The sequence below is a fragment of the Kwoniella mangroviensis genome (assembly GCF_000507465.2).
Source record: "Kwoniella mangroviensis CBS 8507 chromosome 1 map unlocalized Ctg01, whole genome shotgun sequence".
Classification (NCBI taxonomy): Eukaryota; Fungi; Basidiomycota; class Tremellomycetes; order Tremellales; family Cryptococcaceae; genus Kwoniella; species Kwoniella mangrovensis.
This window is the reverse complement of record NW_027062533.1, coordinates 11,710,174-11,735,837: the sequence shown is the minus strand read 5'-3', so window position 1 is coordinate 11,735,837 and position 25,664 is coordinate 11,710,174. Positions and strand designations below refer to the sequence as shown.

The 25,664-nt window shown below is 47.0% G+C and overlaps 9 protein-coding genes across 9 annotated transcripts; 4 read left to right on the top strand and 5 right to left on the bottom strand.

Moving 5' to 3' along the window:
• Positions 1-1,721: 1,721 nt before the first annotated feature.
• Positions 1,722-7,763, top strand: I203_104443 (uncharacterized protein; the record flags this gene model as incomplete). The annotated part of the gene is made up of 28 exons (XM_065517530.1): positions 1,722-1,988; positions 2,059-2,347; positions 2,413-2,447; positions 2,510-2,600; positions 2,670-2,795; positions 2,862-3,222; positions 3,286-3,445; positions 3,508-3,828; positions 3,891-3,983; positions 4,045-4,156; positions 4,222-4,243; positions 4,297-4,418; positions 4,487-4,692; positions 4,748-4,812; positions 4,877-5,178; positions 5,241-5,394; positions 5,455-5,687; positions 5,748-6,032; positions 6,090-6,346; positions 6,406-6,534; positions 6,598-6,676; positions 6,741-6,837; positions 6,901-6,999; positions 7,071-7,084; positions 7,145-7,186; positions 7,247-7,384; positions 7,448-7,609; positions 7,675-7,763. The coding sequence occupies 28 exons, from the start codon at positions 1,722-1,724 to the stop codon at positions 7,761-7,763; spliced, it is 4,350 nt and encodes a 1,449-aa protein (XP_065374348.1).
• An 818-nt stretch (positions 7,764-8,581) lies between these two features.
• I203_104442 (uncharacterized protein) lies at positions 8,582-9,712 on the top strand (the record flags this gene model as incomplete). Its single annotated transcript, XM_019143967.1, has 5 exons — positions 8,582-8,854; positions 8,909-9,043; positions 9,094-9,276; positions 9,340-9,584; positions 9,637-9,712. The coding sequence occupies 5 exons, from the start codon at positions 8,582-8,584 to the stop codon at positions 9,710-9,712; spliced, it is 912 nt and encodes a 303-aa protein (XP_019007016.1).
• Positions 9,713-10,049: 337 nt separating this feature from the next.
• On the bottom strand, positions 10,050-11,450 carry I203_104441 (uncharacterized protein; the record flags this gene model as incomplete). The annotated part of the gene is made up of 7 exons (XM_019143968.1): positions 10,050-10,309; positions 10,375-10,407; positions 10,475-10,487; positions 10,555-10,632; positions 10,700-10,939; positions 10,999-11,255; positions 11,315-11,450. 7 exons carry the CDS (start codon positions 11,448-11,450, stop codon positions 10,050-10,052), a joined length of 1,017 nt encoding a protein of 338 aa, XP_019007017.1.
• Positions 11,451-11,865: 415 nt separating this feature from the next.
• Positions 11,866-12,582, top strand: I203_104440 (uncharacterized protein; the record flags this gene model as incomplete). Its single annotated transcript, XM_019143969.1, has 1 exon — positions 11,866-12,582. One exon carries the CDS (start codon positions 11,866-11,868, stop codon positions 12,580-12,582), a length of 717 nt encoding a protein of 238 aa, XP_019007018.1.
• A 9-nt stretch (positions 12,583-12,591) lies between these two features.
• On the bottom strand, positions 12,592-15,104 carry I203_104439 (uncharacterized protein; the record flags this gene model as incomplete). Its single annotated transcript, XM_065517529.1, has 8 exons — positions 12,592-12,959; positions 13,041-13,157; positions 13,259-13,570; positions 13,632-13,761; positions 13,821-14,188; positions 14,241-14,292; positions 14,347-14,387; positions 14,477-15,104. The coding sequence occupies 8 exons, from the start codon at positions 15,102-15,104 to the stop codon at positions 12,592-12,594; spliced, it is 2,016 nt and encodes a 671-aa protein (XP_065374347.1).
• A 230-nt stretch (positions 15,105-15,334) lies between these two features.
• On the bottom strand, positions 15,335-16,558 carry I203_104438 (uncharacterized protein; the record flags this gene model as incomplete). The annotated part of the gene is made up of 3 exons (XM_019143971.1): positions 15,335-16,087; positions 16,148-16,272; positions 16,324-16,558. 3 exons carry the CDS (start codon positions 16,556-16,558, stop codon positions 15,335-15,337), a joined length of 1,113 nt encoding a protein of 370 aa, XP_019007020.1.
• Positions 16,559-17,138: 580 nt separating this feature from the next.
• I203_104437 (dihydropyrimidinase) lies at positions 17,139-19,036 on the top strand (the record flags this gene model as incomplete). Its single annotated transcript, XM_019143972.1, has 7 exons — positions 17,139-17,198; positions 17,251-17,364; positions 17,417-17,713; positions 17,778-18,169; positions 18,258-18,574; positions 18,646-18,913; positions 18,982-19,036. The coding sequence occupies 7 exons, from the start codon at positions 17,139-17,141 to the stop codon at positions 19,034-19,036; spliced, it is 1,503 nt and encodes a 500-aa protein (XP_019007021.1).
• Positions 19,037-19,543: 507 nt separating this feature from the next.
• Positions 19,544-21,710, bottom strand: I203_104436 (uncharacterized protein; the record flags this gene model as incomplete). Its single annotated transcript, XM_019143973.1, has 10 exons — positions 19,544-19,764; positions 19,842-20,189; positions 20,254-20,338; positions 20,414-20,580; positions 20,638-20,708; positions 20,772-20,971; positions 21,044-21,113; positions 21,182-21,349; positions 21,426-21,451; positions 21,507-21,710. 10 exons carry the CDS (start codon positions 21,708-21,710, stop codon positions 19,544-19,546), a joined length of 1,560 nt encoding a protein of 519 aa, XP_019007022.1.
• A 1,398-nt stretch (positions 21,711-23,108) lies between these two features.
• I203_104435 (uncharacterized protein) lies at positions 23,109-25,566 on the bottom strand (the record flags this gene model as incomplete). Its single annotated transcript, XM_019143974.2, has 5 exons — positions 23,109-23,887; positions 23,943-24,506; positions 24,596-24,861; positions 24,930-25,163; positions 25,229-25,566. 5 exons carry the CDS (start codon positions 25,564-25,566, stop codon positions 23,109-23,111), a joined length of 2,181 nt encoding a protein of 726 aa, XP_019007023.2.
• Positions 25,567-25,664: the final 98 nt, after the last annotated feature.

The following is a 25,664-nucleotide window of genomic DNA, read 5'->3' as shown; positions in this document are numbered from 1 at the left end:
TGCACTGAACCGGCCAAATTGATACCCAGTGATTGGTAGAAACTCGGAGTCGCTTGAATACTTGAACTAAAAGGGAGTTCCGATGTGGACAGTAGCTCAAGAATGTCGACTGATAGCGAAGAGGGGTCATATTCTAGAAATCAATTGGATTTGCTTTCAATAGAGGATCCTAATCAGAAGATCGTTGCGTAGAACGTACGAGTATTGTTTGCGGTGTCTAGTGCGGAAGTTATACCAGCATGTATGGGTGGGAAAGGGGAGGTGAGAGGCCAGTCGATGGGCGGCTGACTCAAGTCATTGTTTGATGATGATACAAGGTGGCTAGCAGATGCTTGACTGGGGAGACTGGCAGGGGATGATCTCGACGATGTGTGGCCACAATGGGGATGTCTATAGCAGTGTAGTGGAAGGAAGGTAAGTGGTCATCTGGATCAGAGCTTGGAGGACATGGTAAGGCTCACCTTGCTACCACGGACGATTGTGGAGGGTTGTCGCTGGGCAAAGATTGCGGGTCGGACGGAGTTCCGGATACTTCTGTTGGGAGCTGCTCTTCTTGCGGGGTCCGCACGATTATTGATGGTACCGCCAGGGTCTGTTCACTGTTACTGTACGTACTCTCTTGATCTGATCTGGTTGGGGAAGACGGCACTGCTGCACCGGAAAATGACCTAAGGCTCTTCCTTCTATATTCCGAGGGTCCTGGTTTGCCAGCATGAGCTCTCAAATGTCGGTAAAGCGCGTCTCGCCTGCTGAAGCATTTGTCACAGAGGGTGCAAGGGTACGGTTTTTGCTTGGTATCTGTGTAGGAGTCTCTTGAGCTGAGATCAAACAAGAAAACCTCTTCTCAGATGCTCACGACTTCGTTCATGGCGCTATTGACAAAGGCGTGACGGTCAGTGTCAAATTAACCATAGCTTTGGGATCCAAAGGCATGATGGTCTTACTGCTATATGATCCAGCTTATAGAAGACTTGTGAGCAGTATGTGCAGGTGTAGGTTCGATGGGATGACTGAGACTCAACAGGGTGTGATGCCATGTCTGTATCTGCTGGATCGTTATTCTGGATCTGTCAAAGTGAGGAAGTATGAAAGGACACGAAAAAGTTGTGGGGATTTGTGGGATGTGGAGGTCTGTTTGATGTGCAACCCGAGAGGTCAAAACGTTTTCTCAGCCCGATTGCAAAGCAAAAGTATCACTGCAACTTACAATTCATGAGCAAGGTGACGATAATTTGTATTCATACGACAACTCCGAAGGATGACAAAGCACATAACGAGGAAGACGGGCGACTTGCAATAACCTATCGGTGTTGACTGTCTGTTGTCGGCCTGAAGAGCAACCGAGTCGACTTTATCGGGACCCGCATTCCGACCCTCCCTTATAATCGAAATATATCATCACAGCGCAGCATCACATGAACATGAAGCTCACCCGCTCCGTCCAGTGTCGGTCCAAGGACTCCTTTTCCGTTTCGAAAGGCCTTTGGGCTGTCCATGTCCAAGATATCGTCTGCCCTAAACTTTGTGGGGTTAAGGACAAAACTTTTGTGGGACTCGCTCGGTACCTTACTCATTTGTGGGACATGTTCGCACTATTTTGCCCAAACCCACGAATAGTGGGGTTTTCTATATCTATATAAGGATGCGAGGTCTGATGAGGCCGCAGGAAGTACTTACATTCTGCTATACATGCTCATTGGCGTGCAAATACGTCTTTTACTATGGCGAACGAAAACTCGGGAAGACCTTATGAGTCCTCTCAGGCTGAGCCTTCTGCGGCATCGTCAGTCATGGTACTGACACCGACATCAAAATGTGGGCAACCTGAGAGACCCGCTACCAGAAAAGGGATATTTGAAGAAGCGGGAACTATTCCGTTGGCGGATGCTGGGTATCATTACCTCGGCGTCTGTTATGAGAACCTGACCGTGATCGGCGCGGGAAAGCTTACTAGGGAGGTCGAAAGTACAGACAAATCCCTGCTCCAGGCAAGTGCTGTTGTCAAGAGAACAGGCCAGAAGACATCACATGCTAACATTGAAAATTTGTCATATGCAGATGTGGAACTTCCCTTCTTTTGTCATGAAACTCTTCAACATCAAAACCGGTTCTACGCGAGAACTTATCTCAGGCTTATACGGTGTAGTACCAGCTGGGCAGACCATGTTGGTTCTCGGGCGTCCTGGCTCGGGGTGCTCCACATTCCTTCGAGCTCTAGCAAATGAGACGAGTCCGTTTGTGAGAGTCGAAGGAGACGTTAAGTATTCCACCATCGATTCGCATGAAGCGAGGAAGTTCTACGGTGGAGAGATCATATTCAACAACGAAGAAGATATTCACGAGCCAAGTAAGTGAGGTTCCAATCCCAAACTTATAGAGAGCAATGGCTGATCATCATGATTTGGCAACTAGCTCTAAGTGTTGGTCAGACGTTGGAAGTAGCTCAGGTACGCGAAAGATATCCAGCGATATGAGATCACTAGACTTACGTGGTCGTCGAATCACCTAGAAACTCAAACATCCGAAGAAGATGTATGATCCTAAAGATCCAGCCACTTACGCAAAAGATCAAACAGATCGACTGTTACGAATGTTTGGCAGTGAGTGTCGGAATGGACCATACCATGCACAGAATGGTACTCGACCTAACGCAAAATTTACCATCGCAGTGCCGCATGTCATCGACACAATGGTAGGCAATGACTACATCAGGGGTGTCTCCGGCGGCGAACGAAAACGGGTGTCGCTCTCAGAGGTCTTTGCAACAAATGCTGCAGTTCTATGCTGGGACAATTGTAGGTTGTCTCGACTATACACTCCTGGACGACAAGCTAAGATCCCCCAATGTTCGTTCTTGATAGGCATCCGTGGTCTCGATTCCGCGATAGCCGTACACTTCTTGCGGTGCTTGAAGGAGATATCACGAGCAACAGGGATGACCAACGTGAGTCATTTCAGCCGCAATGTCAGCTTCGAGGATATGAAAACTGATGCCCCACAATTCCTCACAGATCGTATCGATCGTAAGCGGCCCATTCTCTTTGGCATTTGCACCGGTTTAGTCAATTTTGTTTCGCAGTACCAAGCATCGGAAGAGGTATATCATACATGCTTCGACAGAGTCACAGTGATTTATGATGGACGCATGGTGTTCGCCGGCCTGGTGGAGGACGCCCAGCTCTTCTTTATTCGACAAGGCTGGGAGAAGAAGCCGAGACAAACGTCAGTAGCAGTCCTTCGAATATGAGATGAAGATAGCTGAGCTTTCCTTTGAATCTGTCGCAGGACGCCCGATTTCCTGACCGCTTGTACCAGTGTAAACGAAAGGCGAATCAGACACGATTACGATGGGCCTGGGGTTCCGCAAACTCCAGAGGAAATGGCCGCTTACTTTAAAGCCAGTCCCGAGTATCAAAAGCTATTGAACGACATGCGAGATTACAGAGTAAGCTTGAAATGCTGTTGGAGGGTCACCTGACCCATTGTTGACTATTGCTCCGAAAACAGGCTGAGCACTCCTCGAACAAGCATGCCGATGAATTCCGAGCCGCGGTGAAGCATTCTAAACATCGAGGGACCGGGAAGAAGAACTCTTACAAAGTCAATTTTGCAAGACAATCCGTCGTCTTGATCAAGCGTCAGGCGAACCTGGTTCGGTCGGCTCCGAAGGATATGATCATCAAATTAGGCTCTAACTTGTTGCAGGCTGTGGTGGTGGGATCCATTTTCTACAAACCAGCTGCAAACGCTTCCGGTAGTTTTGCCGTAGCAGGAGGGCTGTTCTTCACGATCTTATATTTTTGCGTTTTCTCTTTATCAGAGGCGAGTGTTTACAATATTCTGGACATAGCTCCGAAGCACCAATTTTGACTGACTCTCTCGCAAAATAGATTCCACCTACGGTCATGGGCCGTGCGTTATTGATCAAACACAGGAAACTTGGATTTTACAACCCAGCCGCCAAGATCATTGCAGAAATGCTGGTTAGTGTGATGTACTGTAATGACGTGCTTAGATCGTTAATATGCTGAGCCAATTTGATAGATTGACTGTGGTGTGTACGCCTTGCAAACACTTGTATTCGCATCCGTTTTCTACTTCCTACTGGGTCTGAATACGGAAGCCGAGACCTTCTTTACCTTCTGGTTCATCATCTGTGAGTATCATCTGACCAACCCCTCTCACCTTTCCGTTTTGGCTGATCAAGAGATTTATTTGCAGATACCACCTATTTGAATCTTTCGTGAGTTCAGACCTTCGACTATCTTGAAGGAGCTGATCCATATCTCCCATTAGTGTCATGTACCGCATGATTGGTTCTTGGTGCCCTGATCTGTCCGTCGCTATCAGATTCGGAGGTTTATCACTTATGCTTGTTTTGACAAGTGGAGGCTTTATTGTGCCCCCTACGCTCCAACGTAAGTTCAGCGAGATCATACTGTCTACTGGAATTAACCTTTACCTCATTCTCATTCCCATTTGCCAGATCGATGGGCTGGCTGGATCTCCAGAATCTCGCCAGTCGCCTATGCTTTTGAGGCGTTGATGAGTAACGAGTTCCGCACGAGGACTTTGACCTGCAGTGCTACAGATTTGGTGCCTCATGGACCAAGTTACACTGACATAACATATCAAGGTTGCACGATTCCAGGTGCTACTGAGGGTGACGCTGACGTATCTGGCAGTACTTTTGTGAGTGTCACATATCGTAGTCTGCTCACAACACTGACGATGAAGTCTGAGCAAGATCGGCCTCAAGTATGGGTTTACCAGTGGCCACATTTGGCGTAACATTGGTATTTTATGGGCAATGTGAGTTCAATCGTCTAGGCAGGTCACCGCACTTCTACAAACGTCTCTGATTAACATCCTCCAGGTACGCCATCTACGCAATCATGGTCGTCTTGGGTAACACCATCATGGTGAGGGACAGTGGATCAGCGTCATCCAAGTTATACAAGCGTGGCGCAGTCATTCAACCTCTGCAGACAACCCACTCTGAGGCGGATTCGTTCACTGCAGATGAAGTGAAGGAGCAAGTCCAAAAGCGCTCCATTTTCACATTCAAAAATGTCTGCTACACTGTTCAAGTTGGGGGCAAGGAACGACGACTACTTGATAACGTGACAGGTATCGTCGAGCCAGGCAGATTAACGGCTTTAATGGGAGCATCAGGAGGTGAGTAGATACAACAGGCTCACAATGCCTGTTTCGCACTAAATCTCCAATCTCCCTTGCAGCTGGTAAAACTACGCTTCTAAACACCATTGCCGGTCGACAAACAACGGGAAAGGTCGAAGGACATATGCTGCTCGACGGCAAGCCGCTGGGACCAACATTCTCTCGCTGTGCTGGATTTGCTCAACAGGGAGATGTCCATGAGCCATACTCTACGTAAGCTGCTTCGGTAGAGATATCGACAATACAATCTGGTTGACGTCCTGGATCACTTAGTGTCCGCGAATGTCTACAGTTCTCTGCCGTACTTCGTCAAGCTGGGCAATATACAAGACAAGAGAAACTGGCATATGCTGAAGAGGTTCTGGACCTTCTGGAGCTGGGGCCTATCGCTGATGCCCTCATCGGAAGTCGCGATACAGGAGGACTGAATGTTGAGGAAAGGAAGCGGGTCACCATTGGCGTTGAACTCGCAGCAAGGCCGGACTCACTTTTGTTTTTGGACGAACGTGAGTGCTTGGAAGTAGTCGTTTCTACGTCTGCTTACCTGATCACGTTCTGGAATGAAGCCACTTCTGGTCTCGACTCGCAAGCCGCATACGAAATATGTAGATTCCTCCGTAAAATTGCCGCTAGATCAGGCTTGGCAATTTGCTGTGTAATCCACCAGCCTTCTGGAGATCTGTTTGAAATGTTCGACTCGATCATCTTGTTGGCTGCCGGAGGAAAGACCTGTTATGCTGGACCTACGGGACCGGGATCATCCACGGTATCGCAGTACTTCGGGAGATATGGAAGTCCTTTAGATCCTGGGGCCAACCCCGCTGAGCATTTGATAGCCACTATCGCACCCGGTGAGTCGACTAATGCAAGGTGTCGCCTTTCGCTGAATAGTTTTCATCTTCCTCTAGTCGGTGGGACTGAAGTGAACTGGCCAGAACGTTGGCAAAAGTCCAATGAGGCTGCTGCCATCCTTCAGAGAGTCAACGATCTCGAGAAGTCGTCCGAGGCTGTCATCCCCATGGGGTCGTTATCGAAGGAAGATACCGCACCTTTCGCTAGTAGCTTTGCGGTGCAGTTTAAGGAGCTTCTAATCAGGAACATGAGAGCTCAATATAGAGATGGATCTTATTGGACCACCAAGTTGGTGTTATGTGTCTTCATAGGTGTGCGTCCAGGCATTTGCGAGACGTAGAAAGATACTAACACTATCACACTCTACGACAGCTCTTTATCGGTTTCTATTGCTATCAGATGCAGCATTCGGTTGCCGGCATTCAAGTCATGTCCTTATCCATCCTAGTTGCTGCTCAAGCTGCTGCTCCCGTCGCCTTCGACTCAGCGTGTAATTATCAGGTGAGTGCGTCGCACAGGAGACACACAAAGAATATTGACCGATGTCATTTCTTTCTCTTGAAGGCCAAGTTCGGCATATACCTCGCCAGAGAACGACTTGGTGTCTATTCATGGCAGGCCTTGGTCGCCGCACTACTAGTCGGTGGGTGTGCATCAGGGCTTCATCAGGATGAGCTCCCACACGCCCAATACTGACGTTACTGCAGTTGAGCTTCCAATCAACCTCATAGCGTTCACTCTCCTCTTCTTAAGTTACTATTGGACAGTTGGCCTGGAATCTTCAGCCATGGTAGGCGGACTACAGTAAGCTTTACTAGGAGGTGTACCAAATGGCAGACACAGCTGACCAGATGTGGCATTCGATAGCTGGCTAGCGTGGGCGGTGTACTCGATATATACGTGCACATTCGGAGTCATGATTGGAGCCTTGTCTCCTTCGACTTTTGCGGTTGGATTTGTTTTATCGTGAGTGATGCAAGAATGTTCCCAGCACAAGTGACAAATGCTGAGGGAGGGTGATTTCTCCGCTACTTTAGCTTCATTTGGAATGGTGAGTGTCTCAAGAGCAAACCTCCGTGTGGCCACGACTGACTCATCTATCCGTGAACAGTTGTAAACGCTCTCTCGTGGGCACTGGTTCCATGGCCGAACAGTGAGTGAATTTTACATCAGTAATGATAAATTGGAACCTGACTCTTGTGTATCACCTCAGTGCCACAGCCGTATCACACAATATTCTCCTGGTTATCACCCCTCAGATGGTTCTATGGATCAACAATGGAAAGCACCCTGTCTAGCAAGGCGATAAGCTGTGCTGCCAATGAGTTAACGACGTTTGCTGCTCCATCCGGTGAGTCCGTCTATCCGGTAAATGACAGAATTGGTGCTCATCTCGATTTTGCATGTTTAACAGGAATGACCTGTGGTGAATATGCCGCCGAATTTCTGGCAACAGCCGCTGGTTACCTCATCAATCCTGCGGCCACATCGAGCTGTGCATACTGTCAGCTATCATACGGATCAGATTACGTTCAATCCCTTGGTTACGAATACGACAACATGTGGAGGGATTGGGGTGAGTATTTGAGAAGTTGACTACAGTCTTACGAGTACAACTGCTAATCGTTTTTTCTTCCATAGGTGTTCTGATTGTTCATTGCGTCTCCAACATTGCGGTGGCTTATTTATTTACCTGGCTTATCAGAATTCGACCTTTGTACAAAAAGTAGAAGAGGGCGTGGTCTTTCCGAAAACAGTATTGTCGATCACTCGATCGGCTGCTTGGCGAGTGCAAAGTGCCATATATGAGTGTTGCACGATCGTGTATGCCTTGATCCCAGATAAGAGCTTTTATCTTATACCAACGCGATGTCAATAGAGTAGCAGCATATGTCATGCACGTGTTAAGTAAGACTTGTAGACATCCGATAAGTAAATCAAAAACAACAGCACCCGGGATTCCCAAGTGGTCCCCCACCTTATACCAAGGGAGCGATAGGTAACTTAAATTGCGCAGAGCGGACGGGATGCGATGTTTTATACCTTCTATGGCCGTTGATGAAAGAATTGGACATTTAACGTTTACATGTACCTCTTGACAACGCCCAGAGGCACCTAGAGGACCATTTTGGCCTCTGTCTCCTCATATGGACTTCCTTCCTGATGGAACCTACAATGGAGATAGAGATCGATAGATCACGTGATCTTTGTATAAACAGACGTCCTTATCTCTTCAACAGTTCTGTAGTTCAGGGTCATTCACAGACGGCCAGCGAAACGGCCACGACGGCGAGCAATATTTTGTGGTGCCTTCAAGCCGATTTCGCATACTTGATCTCGTTGGCCTTTCACAAGTGTCAATGGAACATAGGTAAACAGCATGGGACAGCCAAGATCAAGCTTTCGGTTTCATACAAGATCGCGAATACCGGAATGTCATTGATGATAATTTATATATAAGTGCGCGTTTAGATGCACGATCATTCTCACACACTAAAATCACCACACACACCCATTTCTTACTGTTACTTCCTCAATATCCATCAATATGGCACCGATCGCTTTATCAGATGTCCCACCTGCGGTCACCCCATTCCATCAAACCACCTCCGACCTTTCTAAAAACCCTCTTGAGCGAACATGGCGAGGGAACAAGGAAGGCACTTTGAGGATCCAAGGTTATCCCGAGTTCATGTATGCGGAAGATGAGGAGGGTCTCTTGAAAAAGCGACAATGGGTGAAGGAACATCTTGCTGCTGCCTTTAGATTCTGGGGCAAGCTAGGATACGGAGAGGGTATCAGCGGTCATATCACTGTACGAGTAAGTGGGCTTGATGACTTGAAGTGGCAAATACCCTCGCTGATAGGACTGAAGGACCCAATTTTACGCGATTATTACTGGATGAATCCGTTCGGTGTTCACTTTTCAGCCATGTCAGTGAGCAAGCTTGTACTTGTCACTCCTGAGGGCTATGTCCATCCTACATTAGGTGCTCAGCGACCCATCAACGTAAGTGAAACTTGACTTTTCTCACAGTATAGGCTGACAACGAGGCTTAGATGGCGGGCTTTCACATTCACTCTGCTATACACAAAGCTCGACCTGAAGTTGAAGCTGCCGGACACTGCCATTCCCTACACGGTAAAGCATGGTCGGCTTTTGGTAGACCAGTAGACATCACCACTCAGGACTCCTGCTTGTTCTACGATAATCAAGCTGTGTATCACAATTTTGGAGGAATCGTAAGTTGCACGTCCTCTCTCGCTTTGTTGCATTCAGCAAGTGAGCTGAGCTCTTGGTAACAGGTCCTTGCTGCTCAAGAAGGCGAAAACATCGCTCAAGCTCTCGGACCACGAAATAAATGTGCTATCTTACAGAATCACGGTCTCCTGACTCTGGGAAATACCGTTGATGAGTGTGCATATTTGTTCTCAGCGTTGGACAAACAGTGCAAAGTCCAACTTCTGCTGGAAGCTGCCGAAGGAAGTGGTATCAAGAAAACCTTGATCGATCCTGAAGATGCTGTCTTTACTGCTAACACCATTCAATAGTGAGCTGCACTATCTACTCTGTAGATCAACAGCTGACCTTGTATCATCTAGCCACGAGAACACTTACTACAACTTCAATCCCGAATTTGAATTGATCGTTGAGCGAGAACCAGATGTTCTGCTCTAGTGACCTTGAAATACATCTGTTCTGAGTCTCTGTGAGGTATTCCATATGCAAACACTTTTATATGATCCTCTGATGGCGGTACAATACACAAGTGGCAATGAGCAAGGAGGGTTATGGCGGTTCGAACCCGCTCTTCCTCGTGGGCGAGGGCAGGTTATTATCACTTTCAAGGGAAACCAGGATATTTAAGCACTTCTACCGAGAGAAAAAGTAGTGAGCGTTCTGCCGGAATGCAAATCTGGCAGCTGATATCGTGTCCGACAGCTCAAATGTACTGCAATCACTGTAGGTCTTTTCATATTACCATATATCAATGCATGTCGTGAATGCGGTTGCATCATACCTCAGGTGGCGGCTTGACACCACCCTCTTCTGCCAGCCTACCATACATTTCGGGTCTTCTATGTTTACCCAAATTGAATGTCCTCTCTTTCCCTTGCTTACAGTCATCCAAGTCAATCGTAGCAATCACCAACTCGTCCTCTTCGGTCTTGCTCTCTGCAACTATATGACCTTCTGGGTCTACAATCATAGATCCAGGGATGAGTGAATGTCGATCATCATCGTTACCTGCTCGAGCAGCAGTGATGCAGAACACTAGAATATGCATGAGGTAAATCAGCCTTTTATTGATTCTGGAAGCTGTAGTACCTCCCACTCACTGGAGTTGGTATACGCATGAGCTTGCACTACCACTGCGCATGCAATGCTATTAGCTGATGTTCACGGGAAACGTCAGACCAAAGAGGTCCATCTACTTACATTTGTGGTGGAACTGAGCGGGGAGAAACGATATTAGCTTATGAGCTCCAATCGCCGGTAAGAAGATCTGAGGTACTAACCATGGCTTCCTCGTAGGCCTTCTCCCTAGAGATGTTCTGATCACCACCCCATAGCTGAGGGGCATAGGCGGTAGTATTCTAGCGTTCTGGATATCAGCATCGAGTATATTATCTCCCACGGGAGAAGTCTTTAGCCCGAACTTACATAACCGCAACAGAGGATCTCCACACCTTGTAATCCGTAACACCTCCATCCTTCTGCCCATCTTCGATCATTACATATCAGTTGTCCAACTATGGGGCTTGATCCTCCACAGGTCTCCTTCAATGAGCTGGCTCGGAACGCCTGGAACCCGTAATTACCAGGAAGGAAGTATCTCTTTTCCAGCTGATTTGTAGTATTTGGGTTGAGGTCAAAAGGTTCAGTCGATCCTGGCAGATGCACCTAGTGGTAGATGGTCAGATACCATTCAAAGATATGAGTCGGATTTCGACATCACTCACTTTTCGGTACTTGTTCAACACATCTCCCGTTTTCCCGCTGACATATACCGCGGTGTTATACCTTCCATTTCCTGTATCTTCTCCATACCCAATTTGAACGTCAATGCCTAATTCTTTGGCTCTCTGGAAAAAAGCCTTGACGTTCTTCGTCTGAGTCACCGGTCCGGTCTCAGCTGTTTCATACTCGTAGTAGCTTGCCAGCTCTTCATCATCGGTAATGTAGTAACGGGGGAAGAAGGTAGTGAAAGTGGTTTCGGCTATTCGCAATACACATGAGTCATCATTACGAGTCGGCTTCGGAATGCACCTTACTCACGAAATACTAGAAGTTTCACATCTTGTGTAGAAGCATCTTGGAGTAGCTTGACCAGTCTTTCCAACACCTCTGCTCGACTGGTCGTTCGGTGTACTGCACCTACTTGGGCAGCAGCAACTTTTAGTGGTCTTCCCATCGTTGTCTCCGATAGAATCATATGGCTACAGCACAAATTTCACCTGGGAAGATTTTGAAGGTGTATCAGCTAGAAATGTCAATCGCATGCATCAGACGATTGCATTCGTAATGTCGGTCTGATGTGTTTTGACGAACCAGTCGCCAATATCCATTTCGCAAGTTTGCCGCTAGACATGAATACCGAGGAGGTTGCCGTGGCAAACTCGATTTCGCCGGGTTTCAGCGAGAAAACTCATTGCCGATAAGGAATGCCCCATTGGCATCTCAAAACGGGAACACGAGGCCGAAAGGGTGATTGACGGGCATGCCAGAGAGGGTGAGACAGACGCGTGCACAGTCGAAGTTGGTGTGCAAAGTTGTTAAGTAGGAGTTTCCTGGTTTCAGAGTAGTTTCGCGGTATCAGTCTTGGCAATATGTTCACCAAGCACGAATCACTCTCTATCTTAGTCGTAAATCCCAATTCATCCTCATCCATCACCCATGCTATTGAGCGTTCTCTTCGACCACATGTACCGTCCAATACTATTGTCGATTTCTTCAACCCCTCCATTGGACCTGCTGGAATCTCTGACGAAGCGACAGCCAAATCAAGTTGCGAGGCGTGCATGACCGAGCTACCACCGATATTACACAAGTACGACGGAGTTCTGGTAGCTTGTTTCTCGGAACATCTCTTAATCACTGAGTTACGAATATACGCCTCAGAGAAAGGTATCTTACTATCTGTTCTCGGTATTTATCATGCTGGAGTCGCTACTGCGATGCTCCAAACCACTAGAAAATTCGGTATCATAGCTACTGGAACTGGAATCAAGACGAACCTGATCGAAGCTACCGCAAAATTCCTCGGATCAACCGATTCAAATAGGTTCGCTGGGCCTATCACCACTGGTCTGAGTGTAGTAGAGCTGCAGGAAGGAGATCAAGCGAAGGTAGAGAGGAATATGAAGGCTACTACGAAAGGGCTGGTGAAAGCAGGAGCAGAAGTGATCGTACTGGGCTGTGGAGGAATGTGCGGGATGGAACATTGGATTAGAGAAGCGGCGTATGAAGAAGGGAAGGAGATCAAGGTGGTAGATGGGGCAAGGATGGGATTGCAGATGATCGTTGCTTTGATAAGAGGACAGTGATGCATTGTATCATGCTGCAGTCGAAGAAAGGCCGAGTAGTTGATCGAAATCAATCTCTGCTCCTGTCCAATCCCATAATAGCTGAGGCTCGACCGCAACATCACCGCTCGCTATGGGCGCCACCGGGGGAGGTAAGGAAGCATCCAGATTAAGGTCACCAGGTGTGGAAGAGCTGCTGCCTCTGAGCGCTTCACTCAATTCTACGTGCTCTTCCAATTTGCGTAGGCGGTCTCCCATCGTCGCTGCCCGTCTCAGAGCAGGACCGGCGATGTCCCACGCGTAATTTGTCTGGTAATGGTGCAGTGAGCGAATCAGTCGGGCAATAAGATTCAACGCTGTAACGTTGGGTTCGGTCTGGGAGCCAAGTACGAAACGGACTAGAGAAGCGAGGACGGAAGACAGTATATGGGAGCAGTCTGAGACACTAGTCAGCCCCTCTCAGACAGGCTAATACTCACAAGATAGGAAGTAGCCATCTAAATCGCCCTCTGTCAGGGAGGTTATGAATGTGACGAACTCGGTGAAGGGTCCAAGGATGTCTGAAGGAGTAACGAACATCGCGCCCAGCCCGTGTTCTAGTTCGATATGGATCCGCTTGAGCATACATCGGAACCCAAGAAGACAAAGCAGCAGCGAATCTGCCTGTCAGCCTTGCACGTACCTCTCTCAAACTCACTAACACCCGGAGGACGGGTCATATTAGGAACGAGTGATGTTTTCCAATCTCTCAATAAACCGTCTGCCGCAAGCAGTATATCTCCCACTTCCTCCTTTCTTTCCGTTTCAGTCCGATCAGCAACTGCTCCAAGAGTACACACCTCCGATTGAAGTCTTGAAACCAGTCTGGCCAGCCGACATGAGGCGATGAACGATTTGGCTGAGTCCGAAGATGCAGAGGAGAAGGCGCATGATGCTTCAAGAAGGGATGCTAGTTGAGGGAGAGGCGCGGTGCTGTTATCGGCTTGCACATGCGATGGACGGGAATTTACTGTTGGAGCGCAAAAATAAGCGTCTTCTTGATGTGCGTATGTGAGGTTTAGTTCGCTCACGGAAGCTCATCCAGGCATCATGAATGCGTAACATCCACCACAGCCTGATTCTCAAATCCTGCTCCCATGCTGGTATGGACCAGCTGGACGGATCGAGGTGCAAGCCCAACAATTGAGCAAGGGCGATTGTCTATGTCAAATTTAGCCTAATTACGCAGGACAAGGAAAGGAAGATAGTGAATGACTTACATGCGCAAGTAGCAGATACGACCCCTGATTAGTTGCTCCTGGTCTCACACCTATCATCATGATGTTCGTTATCACCGTTACCAGATTGGACTCTCCCGTTCCCTCTGAAGCACTTTGCAGCAGGTTTGCAGCCAGCCCAGCTAGAGGTCTAGTATCTTTCGCATGGGCGAACGAACTCGCTAAGATTGCTGCGAGAAGATTAGGAGGGAATCGGCTGATCTTGCCTTTGGGAAGAATGGGTCTAGCAGTATGAACATGTGTGGTATAGGCTGATATAAGTGAGGGTTCGGAGAATGAAGTAGGCTGATGTGAGATCAGGGTTCGAAGATTGGTTAGACCATTGATACCTGCTCCTCCTGATCTGAAATCTGTGCTAGGTCAATTGAAGCGTTCTTAGGAAGTGGAAGACTGACGACTTACTCTCATGTCTCGGTTGCATGATAACGAAGATTGGTCTTTTGGGGTCTGATGACTATATAGGTGTCGTCAGAGATGTTGCAAAGGTGCTTGAATAAATGCTACTCACGATCTGCTTGACATGGGGTCTATCCGTAGGCTTATCTGCTTCTTCATCCTGTATGGGCAGGAGATCATCGGTGATGGGGTTGGTAAGGACTGCGAATGTTAGCTTTGTTATCACCCAGGTTGTGACTCACCGTGCGGTTCGAACCCAGATACAGCAAGATGGTCAAATGAAGAAGCTGTATCTGCAAGCTGAGTGAGATTTGAGTTTCTTCTGCTCGTCTGAACTGAAGTTGTATCGGGTGGTGATGTCTCCCTCCTCCTCCTCCAATTGCCCCCTATCCTGTCTACTGAATCTGGTGACCTGGTTCGTTTCCCATTGATTGCACTCGGAGTTGATGGCCCAGCATCTCCATCCATCTCCACTTCTGCTTCACCTGTCTCATTCTCACTTGATGCTGGCCGAATTGATTGTCGGGGTTTACGTGCTGGTGGTGCGAAATTGAATGTACATTTCCTCTTCGCATCGGCGCAAAGGGAACATGGTGGTCCGATAGCAGTGATCAAACATCTCGTCTTGCGCCTACGACATGCATCACACGGTCTATTCTTGCGGGACCTAGCTGGTCTTCCACCTCCCTCATCTATTGGAGCTGCAGGTCGGGGAGGATGGGATATGGGAATCGAGAAGCTGCGTCCCGCAATGGGTATCTGGGTGTTACTGTTGTTTAGCAAGGTGTGTAACGGGAAGTTGGTGGGCGAGACATGAGCATGAGCGGGGATAGAAGGGTCTATAGGATCATTGGAAAAGTTGTCTGACATGATGTGATTTGGGGAGAATATATACAAGGTAAACAAGAAATGTTCGGCGAAGGATGTTTATCATTTAAATCCAGGAGCATTGAATCGTGAATTGTCTCAACCAAGAATTCGACATTCTCGCAACAACCTCATATTGATTCATGCAGTCGCAACTCGTTTGGATTGACAGCAAAACAGACCGATGGAATCGAATCTGAATGCATACGATATATGGACATGGTAGACTAATGTCATAACGATTTCATCAGCTGCTCTACGGCATCTTCAGCAGTGCCCCAGCAGCTCTGCCAGCCTGCACCACCATGACCGTAATTATAGACCACCTTGACTTTGTCATTGCCTAGGTACAGGTCATCGCCTATGTCTACTCTGATACCACCTTCTCTGGATGGTCTGAATCCAACCAAAACGCCTTCCACAATTTCTTTCAAGGGGGATTCGTCGTGGTCTTCTCTGCCTTTTGTATATGGAGGTACCAGGTCGGGACAGATCTCTTGAGCTCTCTTGAGTACATCTTCTGTTGTTTCCTCACGAGGATATGGGTACCAGTCATTTTGTTCCCTCGTTCCTCCGATGATCACCTCGCCGTTATATCTTGGAATGATATAGGTTCTCTCACCTCCTTCCCCTCCGTTTAGAGATCCCACTTGTCTCGTCCATCCTGATCTCATCCATGGAGCTCTCAGCTTTAATACTTGACCACGAGTGGGATATACATCGGTATCTTCTACCCCTCCCAGAGTCAAAGCTCCAATACCGGTACATACGAAGACTGCCAGTGGTGACGTCGATCCTATCAGAGCAGTACATGACGGGTGCTTTAGATGGGATAAAGAGGGAAGATGATACCGATGTATCTGAATTTTCCCTTCCAGTCGTTTGAGAAGACGGTTCAGATAGACAAATGGGGTCATGGTGAGTGATGTGAAAGAAATAGAATGATCAATAGATGTGGGATAGGTGGATTTGTCAAGGATTGTGAACTGCAACAGACATGATTCACTACTTCAATATAATACTGAAGAAGATGAGCATCGACTTACATCAGGGTGATCTTCATACACCTTGAGATGACTATCAGTTCCAACGTAGTACTCCGTTTGCTTCAGTAGCATCAACCCAGTCTTCTCACCCTCCTTCTTCCACTCGTCATACATCACTTGAAACGCTGATCACACCCATCAGCTCAAGCATCTCGTTGCTCGTATGAGGTACTCACTTCGAGTATCATACATCCTCTGTCGCGTGTCATGGTCATCCGCAAAACTCAGATGATGGGCGCCCGCGATGGTCGAAGCGTAGTATGGGTCTAGTGGATCATTGGGAAGGTGATTGGCCAGAATGTGAATCGGGTGTTTGGATGTAGCGTATAAAGGAGATTCTATTAATCTCACAGCAGTGGTCAAACCGATCACCCCAGCACCGATAACCACAATGGGTTTAGCGTCTGGCATGATTGCTGTTCGATGGGAGATGAGTGCCATAAAATATTATTAAGAATGCAAAAGGGCATGACATGATAGAGCGCTTATATCGCTTTGTAGGCCATGCTCACGGACGGAGAGCTTTAAGACAGAGTGTGGCTCAACAAGCACGACGAGTCAACCATTGGCGATAATGTAACTGGCGACGGTGGCTTTATTGGAGATATTTGCCCAATCCATGATGATTTCCATGTACAGTAGGGGTGGTAAAGCAGAGTATTGGCGAATGGAAGGGGAAAACATCGGTCGTAATTGGCGATCTCGCTTTCTCCAATGTGATAACCGATTTCGCCGCTCACTAGTTCACGGCAAAAGCATCGGCCTACAGTTTATACACTGGGGGTGTCAATACAACAGGAGATTGGCCGGGTCCCGACTGAAAGATAGCTCGGGTATGTCATGCAACTGCATAGACAGGTAGTCGACACGTAGCGGTCGGTAGGCTATGATGTATGATGTGGGTGTATCATGAAAGTCAATCAAATCCTGCATTTTGTAACGACGAGTCTCGACCATCACTGTCTCAACGAAACGCAAATTATCATCCATCATGACCAACCCATTCCTTTTCGACCTTGTCATTAAGAGCGGTATCGTAGTGACTGCTTCTGTGAGTCAATCGATTCCCTACAGCGTCAATGACCTTCCTGATATCTGGATAGGACCAAGTCGCTTGTGATATCGGTGTGAAAGATGGTGTAGTAGTATGTCTAGGAAAAGATTTGCCTTATACCTCTGACTGTGAGGTCATCGATGCGGAAGGAGGATTTGTCACTGTGAGTTGAGCTACAACATTCCAAGATAGGACCCTGTTGATACTTTGGTCAGCCTGGAGGAGTGGACTCCCATGTACACATCGGCCAATCCGCTTCAGGAGCCAAGTCAGCTGATAACTGGACAACCGGAACCCGAGGAGCTATCTCTGGAGGAACTACAACGGTGATTGCGTTTGCAGTTCAGGCTAAAGGGAAACAGGTCATGCCTGCCATAGAAGCATATTACGAGCTATCCAGAGACAAGACATACACGGATTACAGTTTTCATGCTATTATCAGTGACCCATCGGAGGATGTGGTCAAGACGGAAATACCCAAGATGATTGATTTCGGTATTACTAGTGTGAAGGTGAATAACCAGATAGCCTCGGATTGGACAGGACGATCTGCTAATCGATATATCGGATTTGCAGATTTACATGACATACCCTTTGCTCAAGCTGAACGACCGACAAGTCCTCGACATCCTCTGTGCAGCTCGACGAACAGGTGTGACTACAATGGTCCACGCTGAAAATGCAGATATAATCGACTGGATGACTGAGAATCTCATCGAACGCGGGATGGTCGAACCTTGGCATCATGGTACATCACGACCACCACTGGTAGAAACGGAAGCGACCAACCGAGCTATCTGCTTATCTGAGGTGGTTGATGCTCCGATGCTCATCGTCCACGTATCTTCGAGAGAAGCTACTGCTCATATCCGAAAGGCTCAGACTCGAGGCTTACCGATCTACTCTGAAACTTGTCCCCATTATGCTCTTCTGACCGCTGAGAAGATGCAGGCGCCAGGCTTTGAGGGGTGAGCGGCATTGTCTGTCTGTTTTCCTTAGAAGGTGATTGACCTCAACCACATAGCTAACTTTGATTTTGGGTTACACCGTTAATAGCGCCAAATGTGTTTGCGCTCCCCCTTTACGTTCAGATCCAAAAGAACGAGAAGTCATTTGGGAAGGTCTAGCGAATGGTACATTTACGGTATTCTCCTCGGACCACGCCCCAACCAACTACTACGACGCTCAGGGTAAACAGCTCGGGTTGAAAGATCCTGTCAAAAGTCCCAGAGGTCATTTCAAACACATCCCGAATGGTTTACCTGGTGTATGTACCCGAACACCCTTACTGTGGTCTGAAGGAGTCTTAAAAGGCAGGATATCCCCTCAGAAATTCGTCGAATTGAACTCGACTAACGCAGCTAAATTGTATGGTGAGTCTGAGAGAGATACAAAACTCTTTTTGAATGATGCGTGTACCGTACTGATTGTGATGATTAATTAGGACTGTATCCCAAGAAAGGAACTATTGCCCCTGGCTCGGATGCTGATTTCATCATCTGGAGATCTGAATCTGCGCGAAAGCCGGTGACCATCAAGCAGACAGATTTACATCATGGTGCCGATTACACCCCTTATGAGGGCATGGAGATACTCGACTGGCCCAAGACGGTCATACTCAGAGGTAAAGTGTCATATGATGGGGATACGAACACGGTGACGAATCAAGTGGGCGATGGACAATATCTGAAGAGAGGTTTTAGTACGCTTCCGTGAGTCCACTCCATTATCGTCTGCTACGCTTCCGCGTGTACTGATCTGAATTTGTCCATCCTGATAGCGGTCCTCGAGGTCATTCTGCCGCTTGGATCAATGGATTTAACCCACATGAGTAGAATAGTGCTCATTATTCTCAATACTGTAGTGATAGTTATCCTGGAGTACCTGATATTACAAATGCATTGCATAGCATTAGCATCAATCGATGTATGGGCACCATGATGCAACGAAGATACATGTGTACGAATGTGCACCAGCTGTCTAAACCCCGTTGTATTCTTGTTCGCATGCTGCATCGGTAGAGATGACGCCGGCTCAGGACATTGTCCATAGCGCATGCTCGTCATTGGAGAATCAGTCAGATCTTGTGGGAAGAGCTGGGCATACAGTACTGTGTGGAATTCATTTCATCGCCAATCGTCGTCTGCATCATCGTGTACAAATGAAAATAACAAAACGTCAAAGTCTAAGTTGAACCAAGCCAAGGCTTGATGGCTATAAGAGCTATGTATAGTCTGAATAACATCCTTCATCGTAGTATATACCACCCATGACCTCAGTATGACACTCTTGAAAATTTGTAATTACGAACGCAAAACCACAACCCATTGAAGTTTAGGTGTCTAAGCTGAAACACCAGCGGGTCGATTATTTCTTTGCGCCACTTCGGCACCGAGGTCAACATCATCCTGCAATACTTCGTCTCTCTCTTTCCCAACTTTACGTCTGAGCGCCATGATTCTCCGGGTTTCCTTCTCGCTGGTGTATGTCATGAACCAGTTAACCACGACCATACCCATAGCACCAATTGTCAAAGCGGCACAAACAATGAAGGGGATGCTGTCTGCAAATCAAAGAAGGATTAGTGTTTTATCAGCATCAAGCACAGAGTACAGAGATGAGATCGTGAGATCCACCTACATCTTGGGGCGTATTGACTTCTGAAAATCTGAGCAGACCACAAACCTGCCACTTGGCCTGCTCCAGTCAGCCACGCCATGGCGAAGGCTGCGTCGGTGGTTCCTTTCAGAGATTGGGAACGCCAAGGAATGAAGGACTGATAGGAAGCACTGGCGAAGACCTGCATCACACAGATGATGGCGTACAGAGCACCTATGCTTCTTACATAGGCTAGACAGAACATTCCTGCCGTGTAGATCGATAGTGTGGTGAGGAGATAAAGCGGTCTGGGGATCATTGTCAATCTGTCGGCAAGCATGTTACCGCCGATACCACCGATCCAGTAAAGCGCAGCGGGAGGTATGTTCACTGGAGAATAAAGTCGGAAGTCAAATTCCTTGTTCCTCTCCATATATGATGCCAATAGACTTACGAAGTTGAGCGGAAGCGGTCGAGCTGAAACCAAGGTTACTGATGATAGTCGGAAGCCAGAAAGTCATCCCGAGGTTACCGGTGTTCTAATCAATGGATAAAAACGTGTAAGCCCATGGTAAGTTTGAATTAGACGGGACAGGTGATATACGCAAACTCACGTAGATGACAATCATGGTGGCGAAGGTGAGGTTGATTGGGTCTTTGAAAGCATCCTTGAGCTCTTTGAAGTCAAAGTTCTTGTCGTTGGATCGAGAGGAACCTGCAGGAAGTCGACCGACGATCCATTGCTGTTCTTGTGGAGTGAGCCATTTGCAGTCTTCTGGGACTGGAGGAGCAATCAGGTCAGCCAAACTACTACAGCTCGACAAGGAGAATGACTCACAATCAGGCATCCAAAAGTACAGTATGGCCAATAAGACCAATCCCAAGAGACCGTTGATGATGTATGTCCATCTGTGCCACGGGAACATCAGCATCTGTGATTTGGCGACTGTCTTGACCCGCAAATCAACTTACTGCCAACCACCAAGTTTACCATGACCATCAATGTAGCTGAGACCATATGTCTCAAGTGCAACAAAGATGTTACAGAAGTTGAACATCGCAGAGATAGCGGCGATACGAGGACCGATCTCATCCGGTCGATAGTAATATGTCAGGTGGAGATAAGCACCAGGAGCCATACCGGCTTCGAACAGACCCAAGAATGCTCGTGCCTATGGATCAAGACGGTATAATCGTGCTAGCATTAGTTGGGATTGCATCGGAATGAGTATGAGTAGACTGACAGTGAGGAGACCAGCAGCGTTGAAGGCGGCGGCATGGCAGATAGCAGCGATTGACCAAAGAGCCACGATCCTATAACCAGTCAATAAGCGCATATCCTCAAAACCGGTGATGCAGTTGAACGAGACAAAACTGCTCACCTCATGTAGTGCCACCTTGGGGTGGTGCGTTTGAAGAGTAAGTTAGAAGGGAGTTCACCAAGAGCATAGAAAAGTGTAAAGGTAGTAGACGCATAAGAGTATTGATTACTTGACATGTGAAGCTGATTCAAGATATTGGTTGGTGAACCTTTGTTCATGGTTTTCACACTGAAGTTTTCAGTATCAGTAAGCAGCAAGTCAGCCATTCGCCACTGATGCCTTCGAAGACCGAAGTTTTACTAACTAAGAGATGGCACCACCATCCATACCCTACAGACCAAAGTCAGCCATGATCGAACACTGTGAACAGATACCGAATACCCACTCTAAGGATATAGGTCAACAGCAAGAAGGGCATCAGCCTAAGATCGACTTTTCGTAGGATCTTTTGACCTTCGGAGTATGAAAACAACCCTCGTTGTTTCTGTTGTTCTTCGATCGTAGAAAGACCTCCCTCGGGGACTGCATTGACAGCATCGAGGAAAGCATCTTCCTTGGTAAGTTCGCTAGGTGATTTCGGTTCCGCCATCTTGCAAGCGATAGTTGAGTCAGGTAGTTTGATCCGGAAGAAGCATGAGGAGAATACATCTTGAACTTATATGCTTTATACTGTGTTGTATGGTCTCCTGTATCACCATGCTTGTGTATGTCACGACCAATGATGTAGTAAGGGATATGATCAGTCGAAAGATAAGAGATTCAGGGTTTGGTTGAAAGATGGTTCGCCGTCGCCTTGACAAATGAAATCTCAATTCGCCGGTTTGATCATTTTGCTCGCCGCGAGTCATTCATGGTGACATGAACGATTGACTCGCTTGGCTGGCGCAGGCTTATGTACGACGGCTAACAAGATATGAAAGGCGACCGAGTGTATCCCTTGGTAGCAGGCGAATTGATCATGCGATTGTTAAGCTTGCAAGCGGGAGACTACGAGTCTACATGTACGTTCGAAATCACCTTTTCCAAACGCTACCCACTCAAAATCCGATGTCAACCTATCTACTTCCCTCACTTGGTCTTTTCACCACCGTTAAATAATCGTAGAACTCTCCTGTGGGCTTCACATACGTGGGATCCCATTCATCTTGCTTCTCGTCATTACACCATCGATAAATACGCCAAGTGAATAAAGGTAGGGTGAACCAGAATTTCAGTGTTTGCCACCATGTATACTGTCTGATGGAGATTATAGGTTTGAGTTCGTGTGTGAGAGTGTAATAATTATCGTTCGACCCTTGGTAGACTGAGACTTGCTGGACCATCTTAGATGATCTTGTTGGTTATCCTGCGCCTGCTTCGAAAGAAGGTCAAAAGGAGTGCGATGTGTGTTCTTGTTTCAATGCGTAGGAATAGTGAGATATCAGATAAGTATAGGATGGACACCGCGTTACAGCATCTACGTCGTTCTTATGTTATGCTCCACGCGCACGTATACTAGCACAAATAACAGGAAAAAATGTAGAAATATGCGTCGTCTTCCGAATGTCGCTTAATTCATGCTTGACGACGATGACCGTCCGCCCTGTGGCGTCAATGTGTGAGTTACTAGTGTCAAATAGGAACGATGATGAATGAGACAACCCTGACATACTAAGCAATCGTCGAATTTCTTGAGTATCAAGGTTGCAGTAGTATGAGCGCCTAAGCAGATGCTGCATGTCGTCAAATTCATTAATGATCACTCGTTATGATACTGATATGTGAACTGATTCATTGAGTTACTTGTAACTATGGACATTGATATATGCAGGATGTTATCAGAAGAAAGAATGGTCATCGTTCAGTCATCAAAACATTATCGTCAATCCTGTCGTAAGTGTCAATCTGTAATCGTAGCTGTATGATTCTCCTATCGTGCTTACAGCCATTCCTTCCTCTAAGTATTCCCTTTGAACTCCGGTCATATCCATCGATGTTCACGCCTATATCACTTGACCCTAAGCAATTTCAATCTTTCCAAACCCTTGATCCCACCCTCATTCTGCTCCGGATTCATGTCCATCCCTCCATTTTTCAACAGCCACAGATCCTTGACTGCACTCTGAGCATGTTGTCGAACGACTTCATCATCGTCGAATCTCTGGACATATCCAATGATGTTTATCGCTCTTTCTATAAACGCATTTGAGAATCCAACCTCTTCCCCTCCTTCTTTTTCCCTGTCTGACGATAATCTTAGGTCGATTGGTGAATAATTTGAAACCTTTATATCAATCCCATCTGATCCATTAATCTGATCATTTTTCTCAGCAGAATTCATAAACCTAACGAATAGGATCACTCGGATCGACCAGTTAAATACGCTCAATGCTGCTCTTCGTAATGCTGGATGTTTCCCATCTTCTTTCTTGGTAGGTTCTTCATCAACGATTCGGGGTTTGACCGGTTCAGTCGGTATTGATTCTTCAGGTTCAGGGATGGGTTCGTCATCGACAAGTTGAATCAATTTCGATTTACCCCATTGCAATTTAGGTAGATCAGAATCTCGGTCAGGCTGTTGGGCTTGAGGTCGGAAAGGTGATGAGGTTACCGATTCAATTTGTACCAGATCCAGAGTACCTTCTGCCAATTCAAACGCCCATGGAAGGATGCTGAATGGAGATACTCTTGCACAGGTAGAGAGAATGGACAGTGCCGAACTTCGTATGACAGTTGGAAGAGAGGTTGTAGGGTACATGGTCATGAGAGGAGGGACGATGTCGTTGGCTATGTCAACAAGAGTCAGCGAGTGAACGATCGAATCAAGGGTTGAGTGACTGACCATATTGTCCAAGAGCATCACCAGTCCTTTCTACTACGTGATCAATAGCTTCAGCAAGACGAAGCGCCCTTTCCACTATGTCCGTTTGATCTTTCTTTCCAGCGACTTTGAGCTTTCCTAACTCCGTGGTATATTTGCCGATCAGAGCTGTAAATACATCTCTACCTAGTGCATCTACCATACCACTCAACCCTTTGATGGCCGATAGGTAGATAAACGAGTCTTTATCGTCCAGGTGCTTGACGTAGATATCTAGTATGGTTGGTGTCAATGAATTATCGAAGAAAGGTGAAAAGACTAGATCTTTCAGCATAGTTAATCCATGCGCTTTGACTGGGAGAGTAACATCGTTGATCAAAGTCGTTGCTTGGTTGTACTTCTCAAGCGAAGCTTGCTTGGGATCAACAGCTTGAGATGAATGTGACGATTGACGATGTGTTAGCAGTAGCTGAGCTTCTCGAGCTGCGTTGCGGATTGATACCGACGGGGATCGAAGCGATAGTACGTCAAGATGAGAGAGTATAGGATGAAGTATGGCGAGATCGTCTTTAAGCTGCCCTTCGCCTAAAGAATGTTAGATCAGCTACATCAATCGTTTGACACTATATTGTACTAGGTGAGGTCATGTAACAAGGTTGTTCAACTCAACTCACCTTCGAGAGATGCAAGTAGTTGACAGGCAACTTCGATCAACCCCCTCTTCCCATCAGGTGCAACATCATCATGTACTATTTCTTCACCTTTCACTTCTGCAATCAGTGGTTTCTCACTTCCGCTTTCTAAGTATTCATCATCGAGTGATTGAACTTGGTCATTAAGTACTCTCTCTACGAAACCTAATACCTGAGACGGTTTAGCAAATAGCTGAGAGCCAAGCTTCTCCATCATCTGGATAGTGAGCTGTAAATTGCTCAATGCACTATATCCAATTCATGTCAGCTGAATTTATTCATGACCAGGCTATCGGTAACTTGGGACGCAGCTTACTCTAACGAAGGTTCAGTCTCCGTAGCCAACTTGATTCTCCATGAGTCTAATGATTTGAGTATGACCTCGCTGGCGAAATCAGGTCGATCCAACGAATCGATTAATTGGCACAACAGCTGGGAATCAGGGTATGTATGTTGCCGAGATAGGAATTGGGTGAGGATATCGTCTTCTTTCGTCGTCTGAGCTGAATTGATCGCAGGTAACATGATTTCAGATTCGTCTGCCGTGGCTCTGCTCGAGTAAACAGATGATCAGTATCACGATGGACAGAGGGATGTTTGAAATGAATAACTTACCGCGAAGCTACAAGTTTGACTCCTTCGCCTTCCTTCTCCCATTGCAGTCTAACACCTTCGCCTTCAATACTATCTTTTCCCCATCCACTTCCATTCTCGGCAATTGCCCAAATACCCTTCACTCCAGCTTCTTCACTAACGCTTTTACCCCAGCTTATCAAGAGCGACTGAATGCCTTCATCTAGAGAACTCTGTAATGACTTTTCTTGAATGTGTTTATGTTCGTTCCGTTCGCGTTGCAAGAAAGTATGAAGTGAGAATAAAGGTGGTAAGATGGACCCCACGAGGAATTCGGCGAATTCAGGTGAAGTTGGATTGTGCAGTAATAGTAATCGCATATTCTGTACTGAACGTTGGATAGCTTCCCATGTTGTTACTACCTGTTTATCTTTGATGGCGGGTGATTTAGGATACCAAGGTGAATGTAACTTGTTTT